At 44.1% G+C, this 27,487-nt stretch overlaps 1 protein-coding gene across 1 annotated transcript in view; it reads right to left on the bottom strand.

The window, feature by feature from the left end:
• LOC120994812 (4-hydroxyphenylpyruvate dioxygenase) overlaps positions 1 to 27,487 on the bottom strand; it is a 150,452-nt gene that overhangs the window by 7,178 nt on the left and 115,787 nt on the right. Inside the window, exons 9-13 of the mRNA XM_040423639.1 lie at positions 26,640 to 26,717; positions 8,782 to 8,944; positions 7,039 to 7,110; positions 4,766 to 4,888; positions 1,513 to 1,629 (exon numbers count right to left, since the gene is read on the bottom strand). Of these exons, the coding sequence (XP_040279573.1) occupies positions 1,513 to 1,629; positions 4,766 to 4,888; positions 7,039 to 7,110; positions 8,782 to 8,944; positions 26,640 to 26,717 (553 nt within the window). The remainder of the gene's footprint in view (positions 1 to 1,512; positions 1,630 to 4,765; positions 4,889 to 7,038; positions 7,111 to 8,781; positions 8,945 to 26,639; positions 26,718 to 27,487) is intronic.

The raw sequence follows: 27,487 nt of genomic DNA, 5'->3' as shown, positions 1-27,487 counted from the left end.
CAATGGAGCTTCAGGAAGTGCAGGGGCGTCAAACGGCCGCTGGCTATGTCCAGATGTTGCAGAGAGCATTCCTCATGACTGAGGGCCCTCGTCTGTGTGGTAACGACTGGGTTTTTCAATAGGACAACGCTACAGTACACAATGCCCGCAGGACAAGGGACTTCTTCCAGGAGAATAACATCACTCTTTTGGCCCATCCTGCGTGTTCCCCTGATCTAAATCCAATTGAGAACCTTTGGGGGTGGATGGCAAGGGAAGTTTAAAAAAATGGACAACAGTTCCAGACAGTAGATGGCCTTCGTGCGGCCGTCTTCACCACTTGGAGAAATGTTCCCACTCACCTCATGGAAACGCTTGCATCAAGCATGCCGAAACAAATTTTTGAAGGGATAAACAATAACGGTGGAGCTACTCATTACTGAGTTCATGTTTGGAAGTTGGATTTCTGTTTTGGGGGGGTTTAGGGGTTATTTGGAGGTGTGGTCCTAAACTTTTGATCAGCTGAAAAACAGCCTGTTTTAGTTTATTCGTTGTTTTCATTAATTGAATGCTCAAATTTTTTTTTGTCTCGCTCCCATTTCTTCTTGTTGCATGTTGAAGCTCTACTTGGAACCTTGTTAAGATCCAGCCATGCTAAATATGATTTTTTGCCATTTTTCAAGTGGTCTTAAACTTTTGATCAGGACTGTATATTGCATATAGTTAATAATCTATGCTACCAGACTTGCTTGTCTTCTCTAACATGTCCAAAGAGCCCCTTCCCCCCAAAACCTTCTACAATGATTGACAGCTTTTCTTCATGAGAATATAGGACTCACCTCCTGGAGAGCAAATAAGTAAGTCTGCCAGCAAAGATTTACATATACTGCATAGTTCTGGATATATTATTCAGTCATATCAATTATCTTAGAAGGGGCACGATGATAGCCATGACAGGCCCATGTTAAAGTTGGCTCATATATGCAATAAATCAGTTTAGTGCATTCATCTAATTGAATTAGGGCTCATGCACACGTCCTTTGCTCGGCTGTTCCGTGCATTGGGGACCACAATTTGCGTTCCCCAATGCACGGGCAGCATCCGTGCGGATTCCGCTGACAAATGCAGACCCATTCAACTTGAATAGGTCCATGATCTATTCGCACCACAAAAAAATAGAACATGTTCTATTTTTTTTGCAGTGCGGAGGCACGGAGAGAAACCCCACGGAAGCACTCCGTGGTGCTTCCATGGGGTTCCGTACCTCCGTTCCGCACAGCACCTTCTGGATTGTGGACCTATTCAAGTGAATGGGTTCGCATCCGTGATGCGGTGAGCACATGGCCGGTGCCTGCATATAGCGGACCCACAGTTTGCAGGCCGCAATACGGACACGGCCGGGCAACAGACGTCTGCATGAGCCCTTACTCTTAGATTTAAATCTGTTCCTAAAGATCCCTCATCTACTTTGTGCAGGTTAGGTAATGAACAGAACTGGTGTTATGTATGTGTATATATAGCAGAACGACTCACATGATGATTATATCTTTGTATAACTTCTAGAAAGAGGGTCGGTCGGTCCTGAATTGGCTTGGTGAAGATTTGAAGAAGATATCCTTTGTCATCATAATCAACCAAAATTTTTTGCTCCTGAAATAATGAAGACAGCTTTAGTCACAGAGAGTTCTCTCGGAATATACTGTATATAATATCTGGAGGAGTTTTGGATCCAGGACCCAGAATTGACAGGTTGATATATAATGGAATCAATGGTAGTGGAATCCAAATGTATGGGTATAGGTTTGCAAAGAATCCATCAGATGCCGGATGTACAGTTGTTCAGCTCCATCCCATTTTTGCAGGTACTGTTAAAATCTGTATTCTCCAAGCATGATGCAAATGGAGATTAAGGTTATCTGCTTCTCATTAGTAAAGTTTCTCATACACATTAGATTAATCTTGGCATATAGAGGCCTCAGGACTGTCCCCTAGTGGCGCATGTTGGGTGAAACAATCAGGTATGTTAGATTTCACCACTCTTTACTAGAAAATGTATAACTCTCTCCATTGAAATTAACATGTGTGCTCAGTCATGCTTGGTCTAAAGTGTATGGCAAATTTAAAATGAATCTTCTTTTTAACACTATATAATTTTTAGTTCCAAAATTTGGTGCTGATAAATTTCTTAAAGGGGTTTTCTGGGATTTACATATTGATGGCCTATCTTCAGAGTAGGCCATCCATATTAGGGCTCATGCACACAAACGTATTTTTTCCCCGTGTCCGTTCAGTTTTTTTTTGCGGACCGTATGCGGAACCATTCATTTCTATGGGGCTGCAAAAAAAACGAAATGCTTCTGTGTGCATTCCGTGTCCGTATGTCCGCTCAGCAAAAAAATAGAACATGTCCTATTATTGTCCGCATTACGGACAAGCATAGTACTGTTCTATTAGGGGCCAGCTATTCCGTTCCGCAGAATACGGAATGCATACAGATGTCATCCGTAGTTTTTGCGTATCCGTTTTTTTTGCGGACTGGAAAATACATACGGTCGTGTGCATGAGCCCTTAGGCCCCTTGCAGACGAGTGAGTATTCCGCGCGGTTGCAAGGCGTGATGCGAACTCATTGCGCCCGCACGGAATCCGGACCTATTCATTTCAATGGGTCTGTGTACATGTGCGTTGGTTTACACGCATCACTTGTGCGTTGCGTGAAAATCGCAGCATGTTCTATATTCTGTGATTTTCACGCAGCGCTGGCCCCATAGAAGTGCGGATGCAATGCGGAAAATCACAGATGGCTGCTGAGAGATGTTGTTTGTATACCTTCAGTTTTTATCATGTGCATGCAAAACGCATTAAATCGCATTGCACCCATGCGATAAAAACTGAACAACTGAACGCAATCGCAGACAAAACTGAATGACTTTGTTTGTGAAATGGTGCATTTTTCACTGAACGCATTCGCAACGCATCCGGACCTAATCCACACACGCTCATCTGCAAGGGGCCTTAGAGTGGCAGTGGTCTGACTCCCCACACCTCGCCTCTTCAGCTATTTAGGAGTAGCGCTGGCACTGGAACTGCACACCTCCATCCATTGTGTAGTGGTCAGAGCTGGTTACTGCAGAGCTGAGCCATTAGTGCACCTAGTAGAGGCATTATTATTTTTTTTTTTATTTCTGCAGCTCAATCTTTTTACACACAGCGTTTAATAAGGCAGCAGCAGTGCCAGTGCCATTCCCGGTGATCACTATTTACATAGTTATATAGGTTCAAAAATAGACACAGGTCCATCAAGCTCAACCATTCTCAGATCAATTATACAATATTAAGGCTCCATTCACACGTCTGTAGTGTATTGCGGATCGCAATACACCCGGCGGCACCCCCATAGAAATGCCTATTCTTGTCCGCAGTTTCGGTGTGCGCTCGGGAAATGCGGATGCGGACAGCACACTGTGTGCTGTCCGCATCCATTTCGTCCCATAGAGAATGAATGGGTCCGCACCCGTTCCACAAAATTGCGGAACGGGTGCGGACCACAATTGCGGATGTGTGAATGGACCCAATTCTTAGATTAATTATAACCTTCAATGCTGTTTGCTATTAGCATCTAGCCCTTTTTTAAATGTTGGAATATTACTACTTCTTGGAAAAGGGCATTCTATAATTTGACAATTCTAAGGACTCTTGCAGACGAGCGTGTCCTAAGCTGGAATCGCACTCCCTGTGAGAGTGTGATTCTCCGTTATGGACACTGCTTGTTTCTCAGGAGCGCACTGCTTTCTACTGATTTATAATCTGTGTGTCTCTGCGTGACCTTACTTCTACAGAATCATACTGAAATAATGCATTATAAATCAGTATAATGCCGTGTGCTCCTGAGAAACGAGCAGTGTCCGTAACGGAGAATCACGTTCACACACACAGAGCATGATTTCCGCACGGGACACGCTCGTCTGCAAAAGCCCTACAGCTGGATTTACATGGCCCGATCTGTCAATTAATAGCGAAGATCCATGTCTTCCGAGATTTGCCTACTAGTTATTGGAGGTGAAGAGCTGTATGTACAGTACATGTGGCGATCATCTCCACTGTATGGGGACAAATGATGACTACTGTCCTCACACAGGTTTATTGTTTGTCACAGCACGATCTGCTGCCCAGAGACAATGGTTTTAATGTGCTGCATGAAAATCATTTCACCAGATGAACGAGCATTTGCTCATCGGGTGATCGCCAACACATTTACAGGGGCCGATGATTGGGAACGAGCATTATGGTAACTTTCATTCCCGTTCCCAACAATTGGTCCGTATAAATCCAGCTTAACTGTAAAGCATCCATTCCTGTATTGATGTCTAAATCTCCCTTTCCTTCCACACGAATGAGTGTCCCCTGGTCCTTTGTAAAGTCCTTGGAGTGAATACATAATGTCCCAGCTCTTTGTGTTGACCACGCATATATTTCCACATGTGAATAAGGTCACCTCTAAAGCTTCTGTTTCTAAAGTGAACAAGCCCAATTTTTAAGCCTCTGATTATAGGAGAGACCTTCCATCTCCTTTACTAATCTGGTTGACCGTCTATGAACCCCTTTTAACTGTCATAAACCTTTATAGTATATGGAGTCCAAAACGAAATCCTGTATTCAAGATGTGGCCTTACGAGGATTTATAAAAGGGAATATTACCAATGGCTATGACTATGACATGCTGGTCATAGCCAATCTTGGTTTTATGGCTAAATCTGCTTCTTGCTTCTTATGGATCATTTTCATTACCTGTAGCACGCCAATATCTTCCTTCACAGTGATCTTGGCACTTTTTAGTTTTTTTCTCAGGTCATCATAATAGGTGTCTGGTGCAGAAAGAAACTGTATTCCACGTGATTTCAGATTCTTCACCTTTAGGAATATATATGAATCAGAATTGAGATAGTATAGATTATAGATAAGAACTTATTGATAGTGATTTAATGTAATGGACCTGGCCCAAAGATTACACAGGGAAAGAACTAAACTGGAGTGTTTTCATCACCTATAGAAACCCCTCTTCTGAAAACGTTGTCTAGGGTTTTGTACTGTGACTACCATGCGTATGGTTATCCAGTAGTTCATCCTCTAGATAGCCATACAGGAAGTAGAAAAGGTTTAAAGTTCCAAAGGTCCAAGTTAACTTTTTATGAGCAAACTACAGGGAGGCTGTTAAAATTATAAAAGGAACCCTTAAAGGGATTCTGTCACCTAATATAACACAATTCAGATTTTAAACCAGTCATGCTCCACAGCTTACCTTGAATCGGCTGTGCTGTTTTTTATTGTAATCCGTCCAGCAGTTTTTGCAGAAAACTACTTTTACCCTGAAGGTGCCCAGAGGGGCGTTATGTTCCCCTTTGTGTGCCCAGTAACGCCCCTTCTTACAGTGCCCAAAACGCTTCCTCCAGAATCCCTAACCGCCCACAGCGTCTCATCCCTCTCCTCCCCCTCCCTGACGGCCGAGCGAAGTCTATCGCGAGCATCGGATGTCACTGGGCTCGGCGCATGCCCAGTGACGACGATGAAGCTCCTGCCCTCAGTCTCCAGAAAATCGCACTGGCGCAGCCCTCAGTGGGTACTGCGTCTGCGCGAGACTTCGCTCGGCCGTCAGGGAGGGGGAGGAGAGGGATGAGACGCTGTGGGCGGTTAGGGATTCTGGAGGAAGGTGTTTTGGGCACTGTAAGAGGGCGTTACTGGGCACACAAAGGGGATCATAACGCCCCTCTGGGCACCTTCAGGGTTTTATAAAAGTCGTTTTTCTGCAAAACTGCTGGAAGGATTACATTAAAAAAACTGCACAGCCGTTTCAAGGTAAGCTGTGGAGCTGACTGGTTTAAAATCTGAATTTGTGTTATTCGAGGTGACAGAATCCATTTAAACTCACCTTTCGAGCCCCCTCCAGCCCTGCATCCTCTGTCCTCTCTCTCGGGGCTGCAGCCTGTTGTATTGTTTTAGCGTTGCTATATACCCAGTGGACCACTGCAGCCATCACTGGCCTCAGTAGTCTTGCGCTGTCACTGCGAAGGCCGGTGATTGGCTGCAGTGGTCATGTGTGATTTACAGCACTTCACCATTGCAACCAAGACAAAGTGTCATGGTTGCAGGTGGATTGAGAGGACGGACTGCCAGTGCTGGATCAGAAGCGGCTTGGAAAGGTGAGTTTAATATTTTTTTCTATTATTATTATTTTAACAGCTCCCAAACATTGAACTTGGACAATGCCTTTAAGTGATGGAGCACGTGGTTGCTAGCAGAAATGTGCAATGGAATTGGCTGCGGGGCGATGTTGCAAAAGTAAATCGGGAAATGGAGTCAGGTTTTAATAAGGCTACTTTCACACTGGCGTTTTGGCTTTCCGTTTGGAAATCCGTTCAAGGCTCTCACAAGCGGTCCAAAACGGATCAGTTTGCATTCTAATGCATTCTGATGGAAAAGGATCCGCTCAGACGCATCACTTTGCCTCCGTTCAGTCTCCATTCCGCTTGGAGACGGACACCAAAATGCTGCTTGCAGCGTTTTAATGTCCGTCTGATGAAACTGAGCCAATATGGTACAATAGTAAACGGATCCGTCCTCCATTGACTTTCAATAGTGTGAAGACGGATCCGTCTTGGCTATGTTACAGATAATACAAACGGATCTGATCTGAACGGATACATGCGTAGTATTATCTGAACGGATCCGCACAAAACACGAGCGTGAAAGTAGTCTAAGGATCTGTCGGCCGGCAAATGTTTGTATATAATGCCATTTGCTGCAGTGGCACTACTGGATCTTTACTCACCCTTTATGCACTGATGAATTATGGAATTTAAGATGTCGTAAGCTCATTTGCATATGTCATCACACACACATTCATTAATATTAAATTCTCCATATCAAAGAGAAGACAATATATACATAACATGGAGGTATTCATGCTCCGACTTGCACTGGTAAACACGCCACCCTCTTAGCTAAACAGCAAGGAGATCAAAGCAGAGGACTCGCCCCTTGGTAGCTATGTCTGGATTACTCACTGCTTTGATGATGTCGGAAGTGTTAAGAGCAATGTGCTGTACACCAGCACCGCCATAGTAGTCTACATATTCCTGAAAGAAAGTGAAAATTACTCATTACTTACTAGTTACAATTATGTAAGAAGCATGCCTAGAACTTTGGGAACCTTCTGACACCGTGTTGCTTTTAGGTGCTGGTTTATTTCTTAGTATATCTTTACAGCGGCCAGAACTATTTTTATGGCACAGCACACCAAATTTGTCCCAAATTCTTCCACCATCAGGGGGCGTTTAGAATCTTTTTAACTCTATGGCTTACACTAGGAACTGGAGATCTGTATCAAAGAGCACAGCTCCAACTGCTATAAAGATATTAGAAGACATAGATCAGCAGGGAATTTTGTACATACTGTATTATAAAGGCTCTCTTTAAGTAAAAAAAAAAACGGATTCCCTACATTTCAGTAGAGCTTACATCAGCAAACTATAGACTGCTGTCTACATAAATGAGAGCTTGACTCCAAACTGTAGTAAACTCAGTGTCAAACAGGCCCACCAGAGGATCATCTGGTGGGCCCAGGCTCTGATACTACATTGGGCCCCAAAGGATCAGTAGAAATGAACCCATTTGGATCTGCCTTTGGATCCAATCGCCACTAGGGTGTATTCCTTTGGATCAATACCTATTAGACTTTATTGATAATATACCGGTTGGGCCCCAAAATAATTTCCTTTGGTGGGCCCAAGGAACCCCAGTCCAACACTGAGTAAACTAATGCAATTATCTTTGCTAGTACTGTATACTCTGCAGTTTATCTGTGCTGGAAAACCGTATGTAATCCGCATTGGGTGCAGTTTCCCTAAAGGGGAATTATCCGAGAACGGAGGATTGACCTAGCAACTGTGGGAGATCCCAATCCCCTGCTTAAAGGCTGCAGTGAACATCAGGGGAAGCGGCTGCTATGGGGACAAACTCAGAAGGGGTCCACTCAGTAGGAGGAATAAAATATTTTATTGTCGGGGCCCCCTCAACAGTATTATACAATGACATTATATATGCTGCCGAGTCTCATCTAAAAGAGTGATCCTGACTAGCCACAGGACTGTGGTTTGCAGCGGAGTTGGGGGTTGCAAAGAATTTGCATTGGGGTGGGCCCATTCAAAAATTTGGTGTGGGGCCCAGTCATTTCTAGTGACACCACTGCCTCAGCATCATGTGGGCAAGCAACTGTGTCTGTGTAAACAATAAGGGGACCGCTCCACAGTCCCTTCATAATGCTGCACCCCAGAAGAGTGACGCTCACCAATCAAACATTGATAGCCTTATGGATAGGTCATCAATGTTAAAATATCTTTAAAGGTTTAAAGGAATTTTTCAGACCTTTAAAGAGGTTTTCCGGGCTCGTAAAATCCGTGGCCTGTCCTCTGGATAAGCCATCAATGTCTGATTAGCGGGAATTCAACACCCCGCACCCCTGCTGATTAGCTATTCTATAGTAGCTCTGACACTGGAAGTTGGTGTTGGAACTACACAGCTCTGTCCGTTGTGTAGTAAACAGTTCTGGCACTTCTCCCATTGAAGTGAATTTGGAGCAGCGCTGCAGTTACCACCTCATCTATACAATAGTCAGAGTGGTGTAGTTCTGGCGCCGACTTCCAGCGCTGGAGCTACTGCAGAACTGCTGATCAGGGTTGCAGGGGGTCAGATGGCCTATGCAGAGGCCAATACCGGAAGTCCCCATTTTTAAGTGCAATCACTTGTACCTGTATCTGTGACTTTTTTTTCCCACGAGCTGGTTCATTTATTGGCATCTTTATAGTCTCCTCATAATTTGTCACCACAATTGAGCGCAGGGCACTGTACTGCGTATGAATCTGCTTGTCGTCTACAGACCAGAATCTGTGGAAGAGCAGGCACTTTTGATACCTAAAGGTTTATAAAAGATGAAGAAATGTGTGTTATTTATTTAATTCAGTGTTATAACGAATATGTCATTACTTTAAAGAGACTCTGTTAGCAAAGAAATCCTTTTTAATCTATGTTAAACGGTGAATAGCTTTAGGGAAGCTTAAAGTGGTTCTCTGAGAGTGGGATCCAATAGTCACGAAAAAAAGACACATGTTCAGAGCAGAACGGAAATGTTACCACCGCCGGCCAATCAATGGCCTCAGTGGTGACCTGGGCAGGAATGGCATGTGACCGCTGACCTCACAAACCGGCTCTGTCAGGCGTTAGAGGGGGGCAAACTGGGCAATTACCTAGGGACCCCAACTCTAATAGTAATTTGTGTTCTGTATGAATTGGGGGGGGGGGGGGGGCTGATCAAGGGTCTGTATAAAGTTGGGGGTGATATGGAGCGTGTATGAATTTGGTGGCTAATCTGGGGATTATATGAATTTGAGGGCTGCTTTCTGGGGTCTGTGTGAGTTTGGGAGCTGATCTGGGGTCCGTACAAATTTGAGGTCTGATCTAGGGTCTTATGAATTTGGGGTCTGTATAAATTTGGGGTCTGATATGGAGTCTGAGTGAATTAGGGCTTTGGGGTCCATATTCATTTTGGAGTTTGAACTGGAGGTCTTTCATTTTGGAGTCTAGGGGTCTGTATTCATTTTTAAGTCTGTCTGAAGGCCTGTATTTATTTTGGGATCTATGGGTCTGTATTAATTTTGGAGTCTACCTGGGAGCATGTATTCATTTTGGGGTTTGTCTGGAGGTCTATATTAATTTTGGAGGTCTCATCTGGTGTCTATCAATTTTTGATCTGGTCTGGGGTCTGTATTAAGATTGGGTTGTCCAGTCATGTAATACTTATTTTTGACGACTGATTAGAAAGTCATAAAATAATAAAAGAACTGATATCTTTCTGATCCTCCGCTGCTTTCCTTCCGCTGCTTCCCGTGTCTTCACTGGTCTCTGTACTTCCTAGTCCCACTTGATTCGGACAAGTGACCACTGCAGCCAGTTATTGGGAAGTGAGCAGCGGGGCATCAGTAAGGTATCACTACTTTTATTATTTTATAACTTTATAAGCAGTTTATAAAACACTACATGGCTAAACAACCAAGTTATTTTAGAGTTCTGACCTTGGGTCTGGTCTGTAGCTTGTATCTATTTTGGGGTCTGGTCTTGGGTTTGTTGCTTCAAATTTGCTTTGAGCTCCATTATTCTGTATCTGTGTCCTTGGCCACTTTTATTTTGGCAGTACAGTATTTGGGGTCATTGAACGGCACTATCAGTACAGTAATATGGGCACATGGGACAGCAGCAGGCACCGTTTTGGTGGAAGCTACAGGATGGCAGTCTAAAAGGGGGCAGCTGGAGGGTGTTTGTTTGCTATAGAGGGTGGGAATGGACTGCATAAAAAACAAGCCAAAGTCAGAGGTGTAACCTGAATCTCCTGGGCCGTAATGTAAAATCTGTAACAGGCTGTTTACTAATATTGATATCTTCTTCTATGTCTGAGGGGCAGTGCCGGACTGGGGTGCTTAGGGCCCACCAGTAAAATTCATTTTGGGAGCCCACTATAAAGCTACATGCGAATACTAAACATCCATACAGTGGCAGCAGCAGCAAGACGCTACAGTGTGATTATTGGGGCTCATGCAGGGCAGGTCCTTGGGGCAACAGGACATGGCTAGCCTGACTGTATATCTAAAAGTCATGTCAATGGGTCTATAATAATAAACTGGGTGCTTTGTTAAATAATGAGCCCAGGTTTTCATATCAACATAGGCTGGTGCAGACTCTCTATGCTGCCTATCTATATCTACTGCTGTCCGTCTACTGTGCCATGTGCCATTTGTAAAAGGGGCGATGAACTAGGGCCCCACCTTGCTTAGGGGCCCACCGGGGGATTCACCTGTTTCCCTGTGGGCCAGTCCGAGCCTGCTGAGGGGTCCTCCACAAGGAAGAGCACGGACGCAGTATGGGCCCTGAACGGGGCACTGAGAATACACTATTACTTGTGTGGACCACAAAATGGGGCTTTATCTATCTCATGATATGACAGTATTATTTGGGCCTTGTATACATGTATTCTTGGTAATATTTTCCTTTGTACAGTGGATTTTAAGATGGATTTAAACAGCCCGAATATCGGGCTGATTATCTGGAACAAACGTTCCTATGAACGATACGATAATCAGCACATCTAAGAGTGCTGCAGATCATCTGATGAATAAGGGAAACTCTCGTTCATCAGGTTAAGTGATTGGAGGTGTGGACGCCTCAATCTTCGTTCCCAGGTGGCAGATCGTGCTGTCTAAACAGCATTCTGCTGCCCAGGAGCAATGATTATGTATGAGGACCAGCGATAGCAGCAGCCATTCCTCGTCCTCATACAATGGAGGTGATCGCTGCATGTAAATACAGACAGTCTATAAATATTGGGACATCGACACAATTCTAACATTTTTGGCTCTATACACCACCACAATGGATTTGATGAAGCAAACAAGATGTGCTTTAACTGCAGACTGTCAGCTTTAATTTGAGGGTATTTACATCCAAATCGTTTGCAGATGTGCCTCCCACTTGTTAAGGGACCGAATGTAATAGGACAGCATGATAATCAGAAATCAAACTTGCACTTTTTAATACTTGCTTGCAAATCCTTTGCAGTCAATTACAGCCTGAAGTCTGGAACGCATAGACATCACCAGACGCTGGGTTTCATCCCTGGTGATGCTCTGCCAGGCTTCTACTGCAACTGTCTTCAGTTCCTGCTTGTTCTTGGGGCATTTTCCCTTCAGTTTTGTCTTCAGCAAGTGAAATGCATGCTCAATCGGATTCAGGTCAGGTGATTGACTTGGCCATTGCATAACATTCTACTTCTTTCCCTTAAAAAACTCTTTGGTTTCTTTTGCAGTATGCTTTGGGTAATTGTCCATCTGCACTGTGAAGCGCCGTCCAATGAGTTCTGAAGCATTTGGCTGAATATGAGCAGATAATATTGCCCCGAAAACACTTCAGAATTCATCCTGCTGCTTTTGTCAGCAGTCACATCATCAATAAATGCAAGAGAACAAGTTCTATTGGCAGCCATACATGCCCACGCCATGACACTACCACCACCATGCTTCACTGATGAGGTGGTATGCTTAGGATCATGAGCAGTTCCTTTCCTTCTCCATGCTCTTCTCTTCCCATCACTCTGGTACAAGTTGATCTTGGTCTCATCTGTCCATAGGATGTTGTTCCAGAACTGTGAAGGCTTTTTAGATGTCGTTTGGCAAACTCTAATCTGGCCTTCCTGTTTTTGAGGCTCACCAATGGTTTACATCTTGTGGTGAACCCTCTGCATTCATTCTGGTGAAGTCTTCTCTTGATTGTTGACTTCTAACACACATACACCTACTTCCTGGAGAGTGTTCTTGATCTGGCCAACTGTTGTGAAGGGTGTTTTCTTCACCAGGGAAAGAATTCTTCGGTCATCCACCACAGTTGTTTTCCGTGGTCTTCCGGGTCTTTTGGTGTTGCTGAGCTCACCGGTGCATTCCTTCTTTTCAAGAATGTTCCAAACTGCTGTTTTGACCACGCCTAATGTTTTTGCTATCTCTCTGGTGGGTTTGTTTTGTTTTTTCAGCCTAATGATGGCTTGCTTCACTGATAGTGACAGCTCTTTGGAGCTCATCTTGAGAGTTGACAGCAACAGATTCCAAATGAAAATAGCACACTTGAAATGAACTCTGGACCTTTTATCTGCTCATTGTAATTGGGATAATGAGGGAATAACACACACCTGGCCATGAAACAGCTGAGAAGCCAATTGTCCCATTACCTTTGGTCCCTTAACAAGTGGGAGGCACATATGCAAACTGTTGTAATTCCTACACCATTCACCTGATTTGGATGTAAATACCCTCAAATTAAAGCTGACAGTCTGCAGTTAAAGCACATCTTGTTCGTTTCATTTCAAATCCATTGTGGTGGTGTATAGAGCCAAAAATGTTAGAATTGTGTCGATGTCCCAATATTTATGGACCTGACTGTACAGTGCTTCACCTCCACTTAACAAGCGGCCGAGTGTCGGGAAGGAACGCTTCGTTCCTGACAATCTGCTGCTCATCTGAAAGTCTTCACGAATATTTAGAATATAGTCATATATTCGTAATTTCAAATATTCAAGATTTTTTTTTAATCAGTACACATGATCCCTCCCTGCTTCTAGCTTGTGGGCCAATGAGAAGGCTGCAATATCTTTGACTTTAGGAGTAGTGTTGATTGCAAATTTTCATAATGTGAATTTTCGTAATGAGAATCAATTAGATCGTGAAAACTCAGATCCGATGGTATATTCTAACCCCCAGGCATTCCCATGGTGACGGGGACTCTTGTCGGGGAGGAGTATGCCAAAGTGGAACAACTGTACAGATTTTTTTTTTAAATGACGAATATTCTAAAAAACAAATATATTTGTTTTTTAGAATATTCGTAATATTCAAAAACAAGAATATATAGCAATATAGCGAATATTCGAAAAAAAAGAATATAGAGCAATTTAGCTAATATAGTGCTATAATAGTCTTTGCCTAATAGTTGTAATTTGTTTCTCATCTGAAGTTCAGATTGGAAAAAAATTTCAACTATAAAAAAAAGATTATAGCACTATATTAGCTTAATTGTTCTACATTCTTTTTTTTCGAATATTCGCTATATTGCTATATATTCTTGTTTTAGAATATTACGAATATTCGAAAAACGAATATATAGCACTATATCGAATATAAAAGATTTTTAGAAAATTCGTCTTTTTTTCCATCTGAAGTCATGATTCCTCCCTGCTTATGTTACTTAACCACTTAAGGACCACAGGTTTATACCCCCCTAAAGACCAGGCCCTTTTTTACAAATCGGCACTCCACAACTTTAGCGGTTTATTGCTCGGTCATGCAACTTACCACCCAAATGAATTTTACCTCCTTTTCTTCTCACTAATAGAGCTTTCATTTGGTGGTATTTCATTGCTGCTGACATTTTTACTTTTTTTGTTATTAATCGAAATTTAACGATTTTTTTGCAAAAAAATGACATTTTTCAATTTCAGTTGCAAAATTTTGCAAAAAAAACGACATCCATATATACATTTTTCTCTAAATTTATTGTTCTACATGTCTTTGATAAAAAAAAAAAATGTTTGGGTAAAAAAAAAATGGTTTGGGTAAAAGTTATAGCGTTTACAAACTATGGTACAAAAATGTGAATTTCCGCTTTTTGAAGCAGCTCTGACTTTCTGAGCACCTGTCATGTTTCCTGAGGTTCTACAATGCCCAGACAGTACAAACACCCCACAAATGACCCCATTTCGGAAAGTAGACACCCTAAGGTATTTGCTGATGGGCATAGTGAGTTCATAGAACTTTTTATTTTTTGTCACAAGTTAGCGGAAAATGATGATTTTTTTTTTTTTTTTTCTTACAAAGTCTTATATTCCACTAACTTGTGACAAAAAATAAAAACTTCCATGAACTCACTATGCCCATCAGCGAATACCTTGGGGTGTCTTCTTTCCAAAATGGGGTCACTTGTGGGGTAGTTATACTGCCCTGGCATTCTAGGGGCCCAAATGTGTGGTAAGGAGTTTGAAATCAAATTCTGTAAAAAATGACCAGTGAAATCCGAAAGGTGCTCTTCGGAAAATGGGCCCCTTTGCCCACTAGGCTGCAAAAAAGTGTCACACATCTGGTAACTCCGTATTCAGGAGAAGTTGGGGAATGTGTTTGGGGTGTCATTTTAACATATACCCATGCTGGTGAGATAAATATCATGGTCAAATGCCAACTTTGTATAAAAAAAATGGAATAAGTTGTCTTTTGCCAAGATATTTCTCTCACCCAGCATGGGTATATGTAAAAATGACACCCCAAAACACATTCCCCAACTTCTCTGAATACGGAGCAACCAGATGTGTGACACTATTTTGCAGCCTAGGTGGCAAAGGGGCCATATTCCAATGAGCACCTTTCGATTTCACTGGTCATTTTTTACAGAATTTGATTCAAACTCCTTACCACACATTTGGGCCCCTAGAATGCCAGGGCAGTCTAACTACCCCACAAGTGACCCCATTTTGGAAAGAGACACCCCAAGGAATTCCGTGAGGGTCAAGCGAGTTCCTAGAATTTTTTATTTTTTGTCACAAGTTAGTGAATATGAGACTTAGTAAGGAAAAAAAAAATAAAAAAAAAATCATAATTTTCCGCTAACTTGTGACAAAAAATATGAGTAAATATCTAGGAACTCGCCAAGCCCCTCACGGAATACCTTGGGGTGTCTTCTTTCCAAAATGGGGTCTCTTGTGGGGTAAATATACTGCCCTGGCATTTTCCAGGGGCCCAATGTGTGGTAAGTAGGTAAATGACCTGTGAAATCCTAAAGGTGCTCTTTGGAATGTGGGCCCCTTTATCCCACCTAGGCTGCAAAAAAGAGGTCACACCATGTGGTATCGCCGTATCAGGAGAAGTTGTGGAATGTGTTTTGGGGTGTCTTTTTACATAAAACTCATGCTGGGTGATGAGAGAAATATCTCAGCAAAAGACAACTTTCCCATTTTTTATACAAAGTTGGCATTTGACCAAGATATTTATCTCATCCAGCATGGGTATAGTAAAATGACACCCCAAAACACATTGCCCAACTTCTCCTGAGAACGGCGATACCAGATGTGTGACCACTTTTTGCAGCCTAGAAGCGCAAAGGGGCCCACATTCCTTTTATGAGGGCATTTTTAGACATTTGGATCCCAGACTTCTTCTCACGCTTTAGGGCCCTAGAATGCCAGGGCAGTATAAATACCCCACATGTGACCCCATTTTGGAAAGAAGACACCCCAAGGTATTCCGTGAGGGGCATATTGAGTCCATGAACGATTGAAATTTTTGTCCCAAGTTAGCGGAAAATGATTTTATTTATTTTTTTCTCACAAAGTCTCCCTTTCCGCTAACTTGGGACAAAAATTTCAATCGTTCATGGACTCAATATGCCCCTCACGGAATTCCTTGGGGTGTCTTCTTTCCGAAAATGGGTTCACATGTGGGGTAATTATACTGCCCTGGCATTCTAGGGGCCCTAAAGCGTGAGAGAATTCTGGAATATAAATCACTAAAAAATTTACGCATTTGGAATTCCGAGAGGGGTATGGTGAGTTCATGTGAGATTTTATTTTTTGACACAAGTTAGTGGAATATGAGACTTTGTAAGAAAAAAAAAAAAATTTCTGCTAACTTGGGCCAAAAAAATGTCTGAATGGAGCCTTACAGGGGGGTGATCAATGACAGGGGGGGTGATCAATGACAGGGGGGGTGATCAATGACAGGGGGGGTGATCAATGACAGGGGTGTGATCAGGGAGTCTATATGGGGTGATCACCCCCCTGTCATTGATCACCCCCCTATAAGGCTCCATTCAGATGTCCGTATGTGTTTTGCGGATCCGATCCATGTATCCGTGGATCCGTAAAAATCATACGGACATCTGAATGCAGCCTGACAGGGGGGGTGATCAATGACAGGGGGGGTGATCAATGACAGGGGGGGAAAAAGGAGACAATGCGGCAGCACTCGGCAAATCAGACAAAGTACAACAATGCTTACAAAAATTATGGTGCTAATACTACGCTTATTTATAAAAGCGAGATGCTTGGTCAATGCATTTTGTACAAAACCATCTAAGCCCGTATGCCAAACGTCAAGGCGATCTCTGTTACACGGTCCAAACACTAAATACTACCTGTTATGCGCCATAATGACCGCCATAAAATTCAGGGAGTGTTGGACCCACATGCATGATGGATCCACTCTGCCTTTTTCCGTTTTTTGTGCCAAAATGGCCTCCATTACAAGGGATGCAGTACCAACATGCATGCTGAGCCCACTCTATACCCTTCCTGTGCTAAACAGCTTCCAATGAATGTAGTGAGAGCAGGCCACAGCTTTATACTGAAAATGATTAAAATCAGCCTATGGGGCAGACAGGCTAATCAGGAGTGCACGACTCGCTGAAGTGCCACATCTCCAGCATTGTAAATCTGCAAAAAAAGAGGGTTAGTCAGCACCTCCTTTTTTCCCTCTAGGTCTTTGCCATGGTGGCGTGCACCTGCGCACTGGGAGGTGCTGACTAACCCTCTTTTTTTGCAATGACAGGGGGGGTGATCAGGGAGTCTATATGGGGTGATCTCGCCCCCTGGAAGGCTCCAGGGAGACGCCTGTATGTGTTTTGCGGATCCGATCCATCTATCAGTGGATCCGTAAAAAATCATCGACGTCTGAATGGAGCTTTACAGGGGGGTGATCAATGACAGGGGGGTAATCAATGACAGGGGGGTGATCAGGGAGTCTATATGGGGTGATCACCACAGTCATTGATCACGCCCCTGTAAGGCTCCATTCAGACGTCCGTATGCGTTTTGCGGATCCGATCCATCTATCAGTGGATCCGTAAAAATCATGCGGACATCTGAATAGAGCTTTACAGGGGGGTAATCAATGACAAGGGGGTGATCAGGGAGTCTATATGGGGTGATCACCACAGTCATTGATCACGCCCCTGTAAGGCTCCATTCAGACGTCCATATGCGTATTTGCGGATCCGATCCATCTATCAGTGGATCCGTAAAAATCATGCGGACGTCTGAATGGAGCTTTACAGGGGGGGTGAGCAATGACAGGGGGGTAATCAATGACAGGGGGGTGATCAGGGAGTCTATATGGGGTGATCACAACAGTCATTGATCACGCCCCTGTAAGGCTCCATTCAGACGTCCGTATGCGTTTTGCGGATCCGATCATCTATCAGTGGATCCGTAAAAATCATGCGGACGTCTGAATGGAGCTTTACAGGGGGGTAATCAATGACAGGTGGGTGATCAGGGAGTCTATATGGGGTGATCACCACAGTCATTGATCAGCCCCCTGTAGGCTCATTCAGACGTCGTATGCGTTTTCGGGATCCGATCCATCTATCAGTGGATCCGTAAAATCATGCGGATGTCTGAATGGAGCTTTACAGGGGGGTAATCAATGACAGGGGGGTTATCAGGGAGTCTATATGGGGGTGATCACCACAGTCATTGATCACGCCCCTGTAAGGCTCCCATTCAGACGTCGGTATGCGTTTTGCGGATCCGATCCATCTATCAGTGATCCGTAAAAATCATGCGGACGTCTGAATAGAGCTTTACAGGGGGGTAATCATGACAGGGGGGTAATCAATGACAGGGGGTGATCAGGGAGTCTATATGGGGTGATCAGGGTGGATCAAGGGTGAATATGGATTAATAAGTGACAGGGGGGGGTGTAGTGTAGTGTGGTGCTTGGTGCAACATATTACTGAGCTACCTGTGTCCTCTGGTGGTCGATCCAAACAAAGGGGACCACCAGAGGACCAGGTAGCAGGTATATTAGATGCTGTTATCAAAACAGCATCTGATATACCTTTCAGGGGTTAAAAAAAACACATCTCCAGCCTGCCAGCGAACGATCGCCGCTGGCAGGCTGGAGATCCACTCTCTTACCTTCCGTTCCTGTGAGCGCGCGCGCCTGTGTGCGCGCGTTCACAGTAAATCTCGGCTCACGCGAGATGACGCCAATCGGCGTTAGCGTAGCCTGGGGGAGCCGCCGCGATGACGCCTTTCGGCGTTACAGTTGCGGCAAGTGGTTAAGCAGGGAGGAATCATGACTTCAGGTGGAAAAAAAGACGAATATTCTAAAAAACGAATTCTCATTACGAAAATTCGCAATCAACACTACTAACGAATATTCGAATTCGCTAGTATTCGACAAATATTCTACAAAATATTCGCGAAATATTGCAAATTCGAATATGACCCCTGCCACTCATCACTAGTATTTATGTTACCACAACTGGATGAGTATTAAAATAAAGGTTTTAGGATAAAAGACATTTCTCTGTGGACAAATGCCCTTTAAAGGGGTGTTCAGGAAATGAGCTGTTAATGGAAAGTTTATGCATTTTCTCATGTACATTTAGAATCAATCACTTCTGGTTTTAAAGATTTTTGTTTGCAGTCATTGTTGACTTCCAGAAATTTGTCCTGCCATGTGATGATCACACCAGTGCACAACTTGGGAAAGCAGCTCAACCTATGCTCCATAGAGGAGAGACAGGAACCCTGTTCTCATGATTGGTAGTATCATTCTAATTCACATTGACAAACCACTTCAATCCCTGCTGTTCCAACGATAGTTAAAGGCTTTGTAAACCCTTTTAACCATTCTTCATTGTGCTCGTGCAGGGATGGCCAACCTGCGGCTCTACAGCTGTTGTAAAACTAAAATTTCCACCATGCCCTGCTGTAGGCTGTAGACAGTCGGCCATCCCTGTGCTAGTGTATCCAAAATAAAAAATGAAGTAACTTTGATTAAAAATTGTCATTTTGGGTTTACAGATGTATGCAGACCTATGCATCTCCACAGACAACAAACAACCCCTGTATAATCTGATTCTGCAGTCATACTTTACTCCATCGGTTCCAAAATGCTCCTAAGGGCATGTTCACATCTGCAACAGAAGCTCTGTTCAGGGCTCTCGTCACAGAGTTAGGCTACATGCACACAAACGTTGTTGTTTCCGTGTCCATTCTGGTTTTTTTTGCGGATAGGATGTGGACCCATTAATTTCAAATGGTCCGCAAAAAATGTGGACAGCACACCGTGTGCTGTCCACATCAGTTATGTCCGTTCCGTAGCCCTGCAAAAAAAAAAGAACATGTCCTATTCTTCTCCGTTTTAGGCATTGTTACAATGGATCCGCAAGAAAAATGGATGGAATACAGATGTCATCCGTTTTTGTTTTGCGGACCGCAAACACATACGGTCTGTGAGCATGTAGCCTTAGTCAAAAATAGTGTAGAGAGAAGTCCTGCAATGCCTGAAACCTATAGTCACTGGGGTCTATTAGGCTCCATTTCTGTCAGTTATGTGCCAAATCCTGCACTTCGGCTGTTTCTGCTCCTCTGCTCTGATAACGGAGCAGAAGAACGGAAATAAATAATGCTGATGTGAAAGTGCCCTAACGTGCACTCTGTAGTTTACCGAGAAATAGGAGATGAATGGCAGTATGACTCAGGATCAGACTATACAGGGTTTGTTTGTTGTCTGTTACCATGGAGACACATAGATCTGCATAGGAGCTGTACAAACAAAACCATAGGATTTTTTTAAAATCTGCTGTTTTCAACACTTTCTATGCAGCAGGTGAAATCTGCAGCAAACCCGCAGCATTTCCATGGTAATTTCTGCAACGAAATCCGCATCATTTGTGTATTTCACTTCTGCAGAATATTGGCAGACAAAAAAAATCTGCAGCAGACCCGCCATGTGTGGCGGTTTGTATAAACTTTTAATCTATGTTGCGCATAGACAAGTGTTTTTTGTGACCATTAGGGCTCTTTCACACAAGCGGATGCCGTGCGTGTAATCCGCTGCGTGAAAAAGAGCCAAGCCCCGTTCCGGACAGCAGAGACACGGAGCATTACCATGATTAATAATGCTTCGTGCCTCTGTGATCTTTTTACTACAATTTCACAGTGAGATAAAAGTTGTCACCGTGATTTTGTAGTAAAAAGAACACAGAGAGGCACGGAGCATTATCAATCATGTTAATGTCCATGTCTCTACTTCTGGAACGGGGCTTGGCTCTCTTTCACGCGGCGGATTACCCGCACGGCATCTGCTCGTGTGAAAGAGGCCCTTAGATTTCGTTTTCACTCCTCTCTGCCAGGAAAACATACATTTCTAAACTCTCTTCCACTTGTTGCATTTATCATTTTTCCAAGTTGTATGCTAGATGTATATAGAATATAATGCTGTACCTAATGAAAATCCCGGAACGTGGGTCACCTCTGCTACAGGCAAACCACTACACCCAACTTTATCCTACTGCTGCATATGAGCTCTTAAAGAGATATTCCCATCCTAGAAATGTGATGGCGGAGATGTGACTGGTGGGACCCCCACCGATCCAGAGTGGGCCAGCTGTACAAAATACTGCAGCCAGATACATGCACATGAATGGAGCTGTGCTGCAGTTCCCCTACAAAGTGGTTCCCTGCACCGACTATGAAGGGGCTGCAGCACTGGATCAGGATCATTTTTAGGCCTCATGCACACGGCTGTTGCCCTGCCGTGGCCGTATTGCGGCCCACATATGGTGGGTCTGCAATACATGGGCACCGGCCATGTGCACCCCGCATCAAGATGTGTGTCTGCAAACCCGGAGATGCGGTGCGGAAGCACAAATCGGATCCCCACAGAAGCACTGTGCTTCCGTGGTGTTTCTGGAAGTGCCTCCGCACCATAAAAAAGTAGAGCATGCACTACTTTTTTTGCGGTGTGGATCGCAGACCCCTTGAAGTGAATGGGTCTGCGATCTGCATGCGGTTGCCCCCGGGTCGATGCCCGTGTACGGCCCGGCCAGCACACAGTCGTGTGCATGAGCCCTTAGGATTCTCAGGGATCCCAGCAGTCACACCTCAATTAGTCGTAAAGGGATGGCCTACTAGAAACACTGGGCCAGATTTATCACTACATTAGGCCTCTTTCACACGACCGTATGGCTTTTTCAGTGTTTTGCTGTCCGTTTTTCACGGATCCGTTGTTCCGTTTTTTGTTTCCGTTGTGTTTCCGTTTCTGTTACGTTTTTCCGTTCTGTTTTTTTCATATGGCATATACAGTAATTACATAGAAAAAAAAACAGAACAGATACAGAAGACATACGGATGCATTTCCATATGTGTTCCGTTTTTTTTGCAGACCCATTGACTTGAATAGAGCCACAGAACGTGATTTGCGGGCAATAATAGGACATGTACTATCTTTCAACGGAACGGAAATACGGAAACGGAATGCATACGGAGTACATTCCGTTTTTTTTGCGGAACCATTGAAATGAATGGTTCCGTATACGGAATGCAAAAAACGGCCAGTAAACGGAAAAAAGAAACAGTCGTGGGAAAGAGGCTTTACACTGCTTAACATTTTGCAATTTTTTTTTTAACGACACATGCACAAAAAGTTTTGCGCAAGTGCCATTTCTTCACCAGCCTCCACAGTTTCCTGAAAAAGGGGGCATAGTAGTACTTTGAAATCTACACCAGCCATGTGATAAATCAGGCTTATAGCCTGGAGTATGCCGGTGGGCTATGATAAATCTGCCCCTTGTTTTTTATCACTTTATGAGATGGGAATACCCCTTTAAGGTTGTGATATAGGTTATGATTTTGATAGCTCCTCATCATTTAACTTTAAAAAAAAATTCTTCTTTCTTGTTTACATGATTTAAAGATAGTTTTGTACTAGATGAATAGACCTCCTCGGTAGGCACTGTGAATTGTAAAGCCCCTTGCTGATGAGCGTTCCTCCCGCAGGCGAGTCGCAACGCAGCTCCCAGCCTGACCTCCCAGCGCTGCCAGGGGTCACATAGCATATATTGATTTATGATGCGTAATGCGTTTTGCACGCGCGTGAGAAAAATCGGCATGTTATAAGGAAAATAATAATGATCGGGTCTCCATCCCCCACTTGCTTGCGGATGCTTGCGATTTTTCACGCCAGTCCCATTCACTTCTATGGGGCCTGCGTTGCCTGAAAAGCGCACAATATAGAGCATGCTGCGATTTTCACGCAACGCACAAGTAATACGTGAAAATCACCGCTCATGTGCACAGCCCCATAGAAATGAATGGGTCCGGATTCAGTGCGGGTGCAATGCGTTCAACTCACGCATTGCACCCGCGCAGAAAACTTGCCCGTTTGAAATGGGCCTTAGGGCTGTTTCACACGAGCGGATGCCGTGCGTGACATCCGCTGCGTGAATGACAGCCAAGATCCGATGCGGACAGCAGAAGCACAGAGCATTAACATGACTGATGTGACAACTTTATCTCACTGTGATTTCGTAGTAAAGAGATCACAGAGAGGCACGGAGCATTATCAGTCATGTTAATGCTCCGTGCCTCTGCAGTCTGCATCGGGTCTTGGCTGTCATTCACGGAGCGGATGTCACGCACGGCATCCGCTCGTGTGAAACAGCCCTTACAGTTCTGGAATGTATTGGATAACACTGGGATAATGCTGCCAGTCTTATCCAATACATTCCAGAACTGTAAGGCCTCTTTCACGAGCGTGTCTGGATAAGGTCCGGATGCGTTGAGGCAAACCCGCGCGAGTAGGTACCCAATTGCAGTCAGTTTTGACTGCGATTGCGTTCCGTTGTTCAGTTTTTATCGCGCGGGTGCAATGCGTTTTTCACACGCGTGATAAAAAAGTGAATGTGGTACTCAGACCCGAACTTCTTCACAGAAGTTCAGGTTTGGGTTCAAGGTTGTGTAGATTGTATTATTTCCCCTTATAACATGGTTTAAGGGAAAATAATAGCATTCTTAATACAGAATGCATAGTACAATAGGGCTGGATGGGTTTAAAAAAAATAATAAAAAATTTACTCACCTTAATTCACTTGTTTGCGAGTCGGCATCTCTTCTGTCTTCTTCTTTGAGGAATAGGACCTTTGATGACGTCACTGCGCTCATCACATGGTCCATCACATGATCTTTTACCATGGTGATGGATCATGTGACGGACCATGTGATGATCGCAGTGACATCATCAAAGGTCCTTTTCCTCACAGATGAAGACAGAAGAGATGTCGGGCTGCGCGAACAAGTGGATTAAGTTGAGTTAAATATTTTTTATTTTTTAAACCCCTCCAGCCCTATTGTAACTATGCATTCTGTATTAAGATTGCTATTATTTTCCCTTATAACCATGCTATAAGGGAAAATAATAATGATCGGGTCTCCATCCCGATCGTCTCCTAGCAACCGTGTGTGAAAATTGCACCGCATCGCACTGCTTGCGGATTGCTTGCGATTTTCACGCAGCCCCATTCACTTCTATGGGGCCTGCGTTGCGTGAAAAACGCACAAAATAGAGCTTGCTGCGATTTTCACGCAACGCACAAGTGATGCGTGAAAATCACCGCTCATGTGCACAGCCCCATAGAAATGAAGTGGGTCCAGGATTCAGTGCGGGTGCAATGCGTTCACTTCACGCATTGCACCCGCGCGGAAAACTCGCCCGTGTCAAAGGGGCCTAAGGTTAAATAGCATCATAAAATCATGTAATGCTATGTTAATCCCGTCAGTGCTGAGAGGTCAGGCCGGGTTGCTGCGATGCATGCGGACTCCCTTCGGGAGAACGCTCGTCTGCAAGAGTCCTAAGCCTCTTTCACACTAGCGTGACGGATTAGGTCCGGATGCGTTCAGGGTGCGTTCAGTGAAACTCGCACTATTTTGCAAGCAAGTCAGTCAGTTTTGTCTGCGATTGCGTTCAGTTGTTCATTTTTTTCCGCGCGGTGCAATGCGTTTTGATGCGTTTTCACGAGGGGGGTGATAAAAAACTGAAGGTTTACAAACAACATCTCTAGCAGCCATCAGTGAAAAACGCATCGCACCCGCACTTGCTTGCGATGCAATGCGTTTTTCACGCAGCCCCATTCACTCTATGGGGCCAGGGCTGCGTGAAAACACAGAATATAGAACATGCTGCGATTATCACGCAACGCAGAACTGATGCTGAAAAACAACGCTCATGTACACAGACCCATTGAAATGAATGGGTCAGGATTCAGTGCGGGTGCTATGCGTTCACGTCACGCATTGCACCCGCGCGAAAACTCGCTCGTGTGAAAGGGGCCTAAGGCTGCGTTCACACGGGCGAGATTTCCGCGCGGGGTGCAATGCGGTAGGTGAACGCATTGCAGCCCGCACTGAATCTGGACCCTTCATTTCAATGGGCTGTTCAGATGAGCGATGATTTTCACGCATCACTTATGCGTTGCGTGAAAATCGCAGCATGCTTTATATTCTGCGTTTTTTCCACGCAACGCAGTCCCCATAGAAGTGAATGGGGTTGCGTGAAAATCGCATGCATCCGCAAGCAAGTGCGGATGCGGTGCGATTTTCACGCACGGTTGCTAGGTGACTGTCTATACACTGTATTATTTTCCCTTATAACATGGTTATAAGGGAAAATAATAGCATTCTGAATACAGAATGCTTAGTAGAAGGTCAATTGAGGGTTAAAAAATAAAAAAAATTACTCACGCTTGTCCTCTTGTTCGCGTAGTTCTCCCGGTCTTTAGTTCTTTAAAAAGATGAACTATGGCTAAAGGACCTTTGATGACGTAAGATCACATGCTCCAATCACATGGTCCATCACCGCGGTGATGGACCATGTGATTGGAGCATGTGATCTTACGTCATCAAAGGTCCTTAGCCCATAGTTCATCTTTGAGAAGTAAAGAAGAGACCGGTACTTACGCGAACAAACGGAGAAGGTGAGTTAATTTTTTTATTTTTTAACCCTCAACTGATCACCTACTAAGCATTCTGTTTTCAGAATGCTATTATTTTCCCTTATAACCATGTTATAAGGGAAAATAATAACATCTACACAACACCGAACCCAAACCTGAACTTCTGTGAAGAAGTTCGGGTCTGGGTACCACAGTCGGTTTTTTTATCACGCGCGTGCAAAACACATTGCACACGCACGATAAAAACTGAAGCAACGGAACGCAATCGCAGTCAAAACTGACTGCAATTGCATTCCTACTCGCGCGGGTTTGCCGCAACACACCGGGACGCATCCGTACTAATCCGGACACGCTCGTGTGAACCCAGCCTAAAGGTTTTTCTGTTCCTGAAGGCACAACAGTTTCTCACTTCCCTTTATCCCTTGAAAGGACCTTTTCTGTCTGGCAGCCTGACTTCTAGATTGTGCTTTCTGATTTATAAATTTATTTACATCATCTCTAGTGAAAAGCCACTGAATATTCATTGAATTGTAGATTATTAAAGGGCATGTACATGAAAAATATGTCCGCTTTCTTCCAAAAACAGTGCCATTTTGTGCGCAGGTTGTGTTTTGTATTGAAGATCAGCTCCTTTCACCTCAATGTTGTAAAGTGATATAGCAGACGCAAGCATGGAGAAGTGGGGGCTGTGTTTGGGAAAAAGCAGCCATATTTTCTAATCCTTTTAACCCTTTTCCCATATGTGATGGGACACCTGGGCCTAATGTCCTCGACTGACAGTTATACCGATCGTGGACCTCTAACCCCTCAGATACGTGATCAAACGTGACCACAGCATCTGAAGGCGCAAAACTCGGAAGCGGCAAGGATCGGGGGAGACGGATGCACTGTGCAGCAGCCTCAGTCCTCCTGAGTGATAAAAGGCTGTCGCACATTAGTTCTATGGACATCATGGGCATCGTTGTGCGCAAAAAACTGCCATATCATTGCTAGCGAGCGTTCCTGCAAATGTTTTTTAGCAATAATCTGCAGGTTTAATATAAGCTTAAGGGTCCATTCACACGTCCGCAGTGTTTTGGCGGAGTTCGGGGCTGCGCACTGGAAATGCAGATGCGACAGCACACTGTGTGCTGTCCGCATCTTTTCCGGCCCCATTCAAAATGAATGGGTCCGCACCCGTTCCGCATAATTGTCGGAACGGATCCTGACCCATTCAACGACGTGTGAATGGACCCTTAGTGTGGCGGTCTGCAGAGACCTATGTAGTTTCTGTATACATGTAGATTACCAGTTCACAGTGGGCTCCATTTCATCATCGGGCTGGTTTCCTACAATGTGATCAATGAAGTTTAGGCAACCGATCGGCCTGTGAAAAGTAGAAATAAAGAAGTATTGTCCATTAATGCACTTAGCAATGAGGTGAGTTTATCATCAGAGGAATTTTAAAGTAAGTTTTGCAAGATCTGCATGCTGTCATTTTATTGCTGTAATTTATGTTATGAAACGCCACCGTATGTTTAATTGCATCTAGTGCACCTTAAAGTCTAAGGGCTGTTTCACATGAAGGAGTCACACTCCCTGTGTGAGTGTGAGCCTCAGTATCTGGGACTTGCAGGAGCGCATGGCATTATCCTGATTTATAATGCTATGTGCCTCTACTTTACCTTACTTCTACAGAATCGGACTGACATAAAGCTGTCACTATGATCCTGTAGAAGTAAGGTCATGCAGAGGCACAGAGCATTATACATCATGATAATGCCGTGCTCCTGCAAGTCCAGAACGGAGGATCACACTCACACACAGAGCATTATACATCATGATAATGCCGTGCTCCTGCAAGTCCAGAGCAGAGGATCACACTCACACACATAGCATTATACATCATTATAATGCCGTGCTCCTCAAGTCGCAGAACGGAGGATCACACTCACACACAGAGCATTATACATCATGATAATGCCGTGCTCCTGCAAGTCCAGAGCAGAGGATCACACTCACACACATAGCATTATACATCATGATAATGCCGTGCTCCTGCAAGTCCAGAACGGAGGATCACACTCACACACAGAGCATTATACATCATGATAAGGCCGTGCTCCTGCAAGTCCAGAATCACACACACACACAGAG

Source organism: Bufo bufo, chromosome 3 (genome assembly GCF_905171765.1).
Source record: "Bufo bufo chromosome 3, aBufBuf1.1, whole genome shotgun sequence".
NCBI lineage: Eukaryota > Metazoa > Chordata > Amphibia > Anura > Bufonidae > Bufo > Bufo bufo.
This window is presented reverse-complemented; position numbering and strand designations above follow the sequence as displayed.